Source organism: Chenopodium quinoa, unplaced genomic scaffold (genome assembly GCF_001683475.1).
Source record: "Chenopodium quinoa cultivar QQ74 unplaced genomic scaffold, ASM168347v1, whole genome shotgun sequence".
Classification (NCBI taxonomy): Eukaryota; Viridiplantae; Streptophyta; class Magnoliopsida; order Caryophyllales; family Amaranthaceae; genus Chenopodium; species Chenopodium quinoa.
The window spans coordinates 1,004,248-1,012,698 of NW_018743196.1; the positions used below are offsets into that span (position 1 = coordinate 1,004,248).

The following is an 8,451-nucleotide window of genomic DNA, read 5'->3' on the forward strand; positions in this document are numbered from 1 at the left end:
GTACGTCGTACAATATAAAACTAATTAGTGTAGTTTATAAGAAAGTGTGTTCTATTAGTCTAATACTCTGTACTTGTCACTGTATTACTCTGTACTTGTCACTGTATTACTCTGTATATGTACGAAGTAATATAATGGTGTATTATGTTATATTTTTAAGTAATTTGCATCATTATGATCATTAATTAACTATTTAACTACTTTGAAGAATATGAATGTGCATGCATAGATGGACAAAGACTATTGACAATCTGACACTAGCTATCACACTAATTGATAATTTTAGAGTCAAACATAACAATATCAATATATTTCAAAGTTTTTAGGTTTAGTTAGTTAAGATATTGCTTCTAGTGAAGCGGTTAAGTTAGTTAGAAGTTGTGGATAAATATGGTCGGTCCAAGACCATTATATTATTTTGTTCATTTCTTCACGTCTTTTAGCAAGAGTAGTAGGCCATATTAAACCGACCATTATCTTGTTAATTGTACAATATGTCAAATTTAGTATAAGCTTCATAGAAACCATAGCTTGCTAATTGGAAATTAACACGTTATAAGTATTCTTCATGTAATTGACCACTTCTTAAAAGTCAATGTGTTGGATTGATCTACTATTTGACAACTATGCCCAAAGTCCTTTTAGCTAGGAATCCAGGGTACTTGTTTAGTTAATTAGATGTTGAAATGGTAGTTGCAAGGTTTATCCACATCCACATGTTATCTTCTAATAAGCCTTAAAGAGAGGATGCAAGAAAGGTATGTCTTATGTATAAATATGTATTATTAGTTTTTTAGATCGCTTTCATCATCATGGACTTGATGAGAAGTTGAGAGTAAGTCAGTTAGCATATTCGGAATTTGAAATTATGCTTTATGGCGTTGTGGGTTGGGATAAGTGGGTTCCAAAAAACAACCTTTTATAATCTAATCCGAGCAAGCTAAGTATATACGAAGTAAATAATAACTAAATCATAAAATAGAGATAAACATAACATTGAACATGCATCCTAATCTTTTGAACTTTCGTGATATATCGGTTAATATAACTTGAGGTTGAGGTCTCATGATGCTACATCTTGTAAATATATAATAATACTATAGCACTTGTAAATAGTTAATATTCTAATCTTGCATATATAATAATACTATAGCACTTGTAAATAGTTTATAACCATACTTTTATCAAAGTTGTTGGCTCAAAAGATCATGGGAAACGGCTAATGGTTGTAAGCTAGCATTCTCTAGAGTCTTCATCTGTTAACATAGGACCCTCCATTCTACATTTCTATATGCTCTTTCTATCATGGATCTTCCTTTAGCACAAAGACATTATACATTAATTGCAGTATGGTTCAATGACATCCTAAAGTTAAGGCTTTGACTCTTTGAGTGCTTAGTTTTTTATATTTTAAAAGATTGTTGGTCCTTGAACATTCTAGCTAAAGATCCTCTCGGAACATACAAGCAAGTATTTTTTTGGCAAGAACTATTAAACTAATATCTTTTCGGAAGTAATTTGGATCACAAATTTACATTTTATGACAGTGTCACATTACTAGTTCAAATTACATTATTGACGTGACCTGACACTTAATTTCGGACATAGGAAGTATAGCACAATTTAACATCTAAGACTACGATAATCGACATTTTCATTGCAAGTTCTACAACTAGTTAAGACTATTATTTGATGAATATTGATATTTGTATCCATTTGGAGATTCAAGCATCACGAGGAAAATACTTTGGCCTGAAAGATTTACTTGTAATACTCGCAGTTTTTTTATATTGACATTTATGAGTTTGGAGTGATACAAACTGAAATCGGATGTTAAGTTTCAAACTAAAATCAAAACTTGAAATTTAGATCAATCAATAGGTAATTAAAAGTTTATGCAATGTCAAAAATATATAATACAATAAATATTCCCTTTTCATATATATTTTTTTTCGTTACAATCTTCACTCATGAAATATGAACAAAACCAAATTACAAAAACTAAAAAGAACCAAAACATAAAGAATTATTATTAATACAATTTTTCATCAATATTGAACAATGACTTCAGAAACACCATCAGCCTCTTCAATCCATGACAAATCAAACACCAACTTGTTTTGATCATTAGACCATTCAAATGCCACTTCTTCACCATTCACAATGCACTTCTTTGGTTCCTCATTTGAATAGGCCAACAAACACCCTTCTCCTTTGATCTTCATCCTAGCACTCGAGTCCATGAACTCGAGTTCTTGGATCGTACCTCCACTATTGAACATGTTGGTTAGACCAATTGGCGCGAATTTGACATCTTGTCCTAGCACCTTGACCGGGACAAAGCTGAAAATTTCGAAAGATGATGGGTCTAGCACGACATGGATTGGGTCAGATTCGAGTGTCACCAAGTGGAGTGAGTCTTCTTGGTTAAGGTACACAACATACTCTTCAGCAAAACCCATTTCTAGACCTTCCAATGTTTGGTCCCATTCTATGTCCTTCACATGTATTGCACCTTCCATAGTTTTGTAACATTCCTTGTACCCCTTTATCCTTCTTTCCTGCCTGTCCCACCCTGCTCCTTGGCAGTTAAATGCTCCAATTACAGCTCCATACTTCATAGAAATTACACCCGAATTAGCCCAAAATCTTTAGGTTAATACTTAGTAGTACAAAAAATTAAGTAACCTTTAATATGAAACTGATAAGATTTTATATGACTAGACCTGATAAAACGGACTCATACCTAATTATTAAACAGTACAACAGTATACCTCAGATTACCCAATTATGAAAAAAAAAATGTTATACCTTGTTGAAGTTCCAAATCTTAAGAATAGATTCTTGATCAAAGAGAGGGTTCTTGAACAGAACATCCCTAGTTGGCAGAGCAAAGTTTTGACATTTGGGGATGGTTCCATCAGGATGAACCAACTTCTTAAGGAGATCAAAGTCATGACCTCCTAGTGAGTCGCTAACATAGATCGGTCCACCACAGATGGCGCGAGAGCCAGCATGAAACTTAGCACAGACGTGATCACTTTGAAACATGTCCCAATCAGGGTGGAATATCTGACCCATCCATAAGCTGTTATACGAGCAATGGATCATATGTACACCTTGTAGCCAAAACACCCCATTTGGGTCTCCATTTGGATCTTGGAACCAAAAATCATCACCTATTTTCGATGTTTTCAACATCATACATCATTAAGATCAACCAAGTTAGTACAAATTTTAGAATCACTAGGATATGTTTCAAGAAACATAATTTTTTAAAGATAAGCGTTAATAAGTTCAAATAAATTATAATAATAAGTTCATATGAGATTAGGTAAGGCAATTTAATTAGATGAAAAGACGAAGCCATGTTCATACCGACTCTTCCCATGGATATTTGTTTGGTTCCAAGCAATAGGAAGTCATTGCATTGCTCCATGCTAGATGAAAGGTTAGTGCCATTGAAGTTCTTCTCCAAAGATTTGGACAATCCATCATAATATTTCTTTGCAAGCTCTACTCTACCTCCAAATTGCTCAGATACATATTCAAGTGTCTACAAATATATCAAAGCAAATTAACACACGTTAAAAAGTGAAATGTTAAGAACATTGTAAAACGGAGATATAAGTATATGTTACAAAAAGTTTAGAGAAAAATACAATATGTAAAAAAAACTTACCTGAATAACATCAACTTTAACACCAGTAATTCCAACACTAGCAAGGTAGGAATGCATAGAATCATATAATTCAGCAGCTTGATCAGGATGAACAAGTCCAATTCCACCTTCAACAATTTTATCAACAGCAAGATCATCCATTGTTCCAGCCAAACCAGGTGACAATTTACAAGGTATTACACTTGCATTAAGATGTGTTGTTTCAGGCCGAACACCGCCCCAAGCGCCACAAAGAGCATGCCATACCCAAATATCATCCAAGCCCTTAAACTTTTTCCTAAGATCTTTAGTAAAAGCCTTCATACCATATTCCTCAACTTCATTACTACTACTATTATGATCACTTGCTTCATTTTCGTGTTCGTTTTCATTTTCTCCTCCCATCAACTCGTCTAGCTCTTGCTTCAACATTTGAATCTTGTCATCAAGGCTAGACAAATCAGTGTCACCTGATTGAATAGCCCTCTTACGTTCCTTCTCAGCATGCTCGATTTCGATAGCTTTTGAGATGATCATTTTAGGCTTCATAGGATTGTAAGGTGGAGAATTAGGCCCTAACAACAAACCACCTTTGTATTTCCTAAACTTGTCACCTTCTTCAAACCTATGTAGTCTTGCAGTCATTTGCTCCCCACCAAGAACAAGACTCTTCCTATCTTCATGTAAATCATCATCCTCATCACAATTAACACTTTGCCACCCATCATCAATGATCAAAACCCGGACCGAAAGACCGGCTTTAGAAAACTCATCCACTCCATGAAACACACCCTTAGGCTCAACAGACAAGTAAAAAGCATCCCAAGTACACCAACCAAACTTGTCTAAAATACTAGGGGTACCCTTCTCTTCTAAGACCCTAAATGTGTTAAGGTGTACTCTTATAGCACTAAAAGCCTCTTTCATTATATTATAAGGGTTGTCCCAAACATGAACATAAGGTATGGCCTTAAAGGTTGATTCCCTAACCTTACTCGAACCGCTTTCGACACAAAGCATTACATGATCATCATCCCCAGGGTTAAGGGCAGCCCTAAAACCACCCTCAATCAAGGGCACAATGAGAGCAAATGTCTTAACCTCGGGTATTTCGAGCAACACCCATTAAGTCTCCATTTGTAAATCAGACCCACATTTTCCTACCCATTGAGTAGACCACCATGTCTTGAACCTAAATATGCTTAGGAAATTTCTGTCATGAAATTTTCCTAGGGAGTTTATCACCCTATCAGCGGGTTCTTCGACTTCAAACCCGAAGAACCCGCCTCGATGAGAGGTGGATTGTACACGTTGAAGGAGAGGAAAAGGAGCATCTGATTCAGAGTAGTTACAGATTATGTTGAACTCAGTGAAGGAGACATTGCTAGGGATTTCAGACAGCAAGGTTACACCTTTTACACTGAATTTTCCATCATCAGATAAGCTGAAATATTGGTCTAAAGAATCAGCTCTAGTAAGGCTAAGTTTTGGTACTATTGGGTTATTTGGGGGAGCCATAAATGATAGAAAAACAGAGGAAAACAGGGGAAAACAGAGAAAATAAATAAAATTGTGGGAAGAAATAATAAGCTTTAAAATGGGTTAATTTTTGAATATAATTGTATTTATATACAATTACTGTAAATTTGATCTGGTAAGCAAAGAATTTGTGAAGTAACAAAGAGGGAAAATTGGAGGAGACAGAAATAATGAAATTGAAATTCTGTGCTGATTAAGTGGGAAGCTAATGCAATGTATAAATAGATGATATTGTGTAGGACCCATTTCAGGACAATAATGGGATATTTAACTCGAATTAATTGGATTCAAAGAATAAGTATTTTCTAGATCATATTTATTTATTCAGAGAAATTGGTTCAATACTTCAGTTTTATATTGGTTCTTTTTTGTAGGAAAATTCTATAGATGTGACATGATTCAAATGAAGGGGCATGGTACTGTGGCATCATCACAATTCATATTTTTATTTACTCGTAGTACTACTATGATGTTATATGTATTTTAGTATTTGGACTGACATCTATACAGAGTATATAAGATTATACGTTTTATTTCTTTGAATTGCACTAGTTTGACGTATGTATTATGTAAAAAAGAAGTATATACTGATATAAATAATATAACACCCTATTATGCATAGAGTACTTTTTTTTTTAAGTGTAAAATATATATGTAATATCAGTATTACGTATGTTATTTTATTGAGGAAAATATAAGTATGTAATTTAATTATCCTCAAATTATATTTTCATACTAACAACTCTTATTAATTTTATTAATAGATAACATACGTTATACATGTTAATGAAAATGGTCTAAGTATACCTATGTCAATTTAACATAAACATTAAATTGTTGCAATTTTAAGAAACGGAAAAAGTATGCCTATGTTGCTATGTCAATCATCGTGTCCATACATAAATAGATGTTTACAGCATAGGGGATATAAGGCAAAAAAATGAGAATATGAGGAAGACTAAATCTTTTGATGTGAAAGAAAAACACTTGTCAATTGACATGCATGAATGAAAAGATTACAAAATAATTATATTATATTAAAATATTAAAAGAGATTAACAAGTAATTAAAATTACCTTCCCAAGATTCAAATACGTAAAGATTAATTAACTTCCTTGCATGAGAAGACAAAAATCTATTCATGCCGCCAAGAGTTAGATAGTTTTCGATAATGCTAATATTGGCTAGTTAGTGATTTTGTACACGTTTTCTTTTTAATGTACGATGTAGACAAGTTTTCATAATATAAATGGCAATAGTAATACTTGTATGATTTATGTTTATCCATTATTGTTGTGAGTTTTGAGTTTTCAATCTTTTCTTTTCAGTCTAAATAAAGAAAATTGAAAGCTACATTGCTCAATTTATGATAAAATTAGTAGCTAACTACGTATGTTGACAATTTATGATCAAATTAGTATCTAACTACATTGACTAATAATTTATGTTCATCTAATTAGTTGATCATGCAAAGGTAACTAAGAGGTGTATTTTCGATCATTCAAAGATAAATTTCTTACGAATTGAGGTTTACAAGTAACTTGTCTCCTAAACCAAAATCGTTTTGTAAGGTTTTCAAAGAAGTGAAGGAAGTTTTATAGTCCCATCTCTAATTGTAAAGATATGTATTTATATATAGACAAAGCTCGATTCTAATACTGGTATATATTTAATTCCCAGCATCCTCTTGATACTGCCATTATTTTCTAAACTATATATAAGTTATTTATACTTATAAGTTATAAACCTAAGCAAATGTAAATATTTAATATGTTGTATAGTAAATGAAAATACTTGATACTTTGTCCCAAAAAAAAAAAAAAAAATAAAATAAAATAAAAAAAAAGAAAATACTTACTACTTAGCTTGTACTACAATGTTTGGAATTATTAATTTAAATAACATTATATTCAATCAAATATACTAGAACGTTCTTCTCACTAGAATTACAAGACACGTACTGTATGTTTCAATATATCTAAGTATCTAATCTAATCTTAATTAGGACGGCAAGAAAACAACATAAAACAAAAACAAGAAAGTAAAATTAAAGGGGGTTTATTCTTCTTATGAAATAAAAGTAGTTGAAATGAGACAAAAAGAAATGTTCTTTCACCAAAAATCGTAACAAATATATATTTTGTCAAATTTGGTCAATAATTTACCTACCAAACTAAACATTTTCAGTTAGCCCCTCTGAATTTATAGGTTTTCCCTTACCCCTCATCTTGATAGAAGCCGCATGCAAGTTAAGTACTTAAGTATGTAGTGGTTAACTTCTAAGTAGAAATATTAAGTGCTCATATAACTCAAAGTATCTAAATTCATCATATAATTCTAAAATTAAATGTCACTCGTAATTACTTTTGTCTATACATCGTGCTCATATTATTAAGGAAACGTATATTACAATTTACAACGTCCTTCATAAGTTGTTACTATACGGAGTATAAAATTAGTCCACAATTAGTACAAATTGGCTAGTTTATGTACAATAACTTATACTCCTTGTCTCCTTTTAAGACATTTGTATATGTACGTTGTATAATAATACGTATAAGAATTTTCATATTTATTGATTTATTCTTTAATTAATTAGTAATGGCAGGCCACAAACATTCTAGAGATGCAAGTTGAGTTAAAAGTATAGCATACATGATTTATATGGATGTGCCACCATATAAATCCGTCTCTCGTAGCTTTTGCATTCCAACCATTTTCATCTTTAGGATATAATTAATTAATTAATTAATATAGTATTAAGCGAAGTTTAATTTTAATATTGGAGGTTGGAAGGAAGTAGATCATATAGATTTATCTGGAACATTTTAGTTTTGCTTTTGCATTCCAACCATTTTCATCTTTAGGATATAATTAATTAATTAATTAATATAGTATTAAGCGAAGTTTAATTTTAATATTGGAGGTTGGAAGGAAGTAGATCATATAGATTTATCTGGAACATTTTAGTTGGCCAATGAAAATGCTAGAATATATTTGTTTCTCTTATTATTTTAATAATATATAGTTTCTTTTCTCTTTTTCATGATGAAAAAGTTACTCCAACTTATGTTTGATTATGGAAAATGTTTTAACATCTATTTTAGGTGATGAGTAATACTTTTGACTAAGAATTAAGATCTGAGTTTAATTACACTATCTTTGCAATTAATAATTTGTATATCACTAATCATAGTTAAAAAAAATACAATATGATATAAACTATGGAAATGCTTAAGGTTGAAAAGGAA

The 8,451-nt window shown here is 31.7% G+C and overlaps 2 protein-coding genes across 2 annotated transcripts; both read right to left on the reverse strand.

Moving 5' to 3' along the window:
- Positions 1-1,933: 1,933 nt before the first annotated feature.
- LOC110733012 (stachyose synthase-like) lies at positions 1,934-5,179 on the reverse strand. Its single transcript, XM_021913018.1, has 4 exons — positions 3,683-5,179; positions 3,379-3,556; positions 2,812-3,179; positions 1,934-2,615 (listed from the first exon to the last, which is right to left on the reverse strand). The coding sequence occupies exons 1-4, from the start codon at positions 4,679-4,681 to the stop codon at positions 2,049-2,051; spliced, it is 2,112 nt and encodes a 703-aa protein (XP_021768710.1). The 5' UTR covers positions 4,682-5,179; the 3' UTR covers positions 1,934-2,048.
- On the reverse strand, positions 4,751-5,190 carry LOC110733014 (stachyose synthase-like). The gene has a single exon (XM_021913019.1). The coding sequence runs from the start codon at positions 5,177-5,179 to the stop codon at positions 4,787-4,789; it is 393 nt and encodes a 130-aa protein (XP_021768711.1). The 5' UTR covers positions 5,180-5,190; the 3' UTR covers positions 4,751-4,786.
- Positions 5,191-8,451: the final 3,261 nt, after the last annotated feature.

What these genes read in the sequence shown, in the direction of transcription:
- LOC110733012 (XM_021913018.1), bottom strand. Translation starts at nt 4,681, where the DNA reads ATGCTTTGTGTCGAAAGCGGTTCGAGTAAGGTTAGGGAATCAACCTTT. An exon ending in AATATCCATGGGAAGAGTCG is followed by an intron (nt 3,180 to 3,378) that starts GTATGAACATGG and finishes CATCGAAAATAG; the next exon opens with GTGATGATTTTTGGTTCCAA. An exon ending in AGATTTGGAACTTCAACAAG is followed by an intron (nt 2,616 to 2,811) that starts GTATAACATTTT and finishes ATTTCTATGAAG; the next exon opens with TATGGAGCTGTAATTGGAGC.
- LOC110733014 (XM_021913019.1), bottom strand. Translation starts at nt 5,179, where the DNA reads ATGGCTCCCCCAAATAACCCAATAGTACCAAAACTTAGCCTTACTAGA.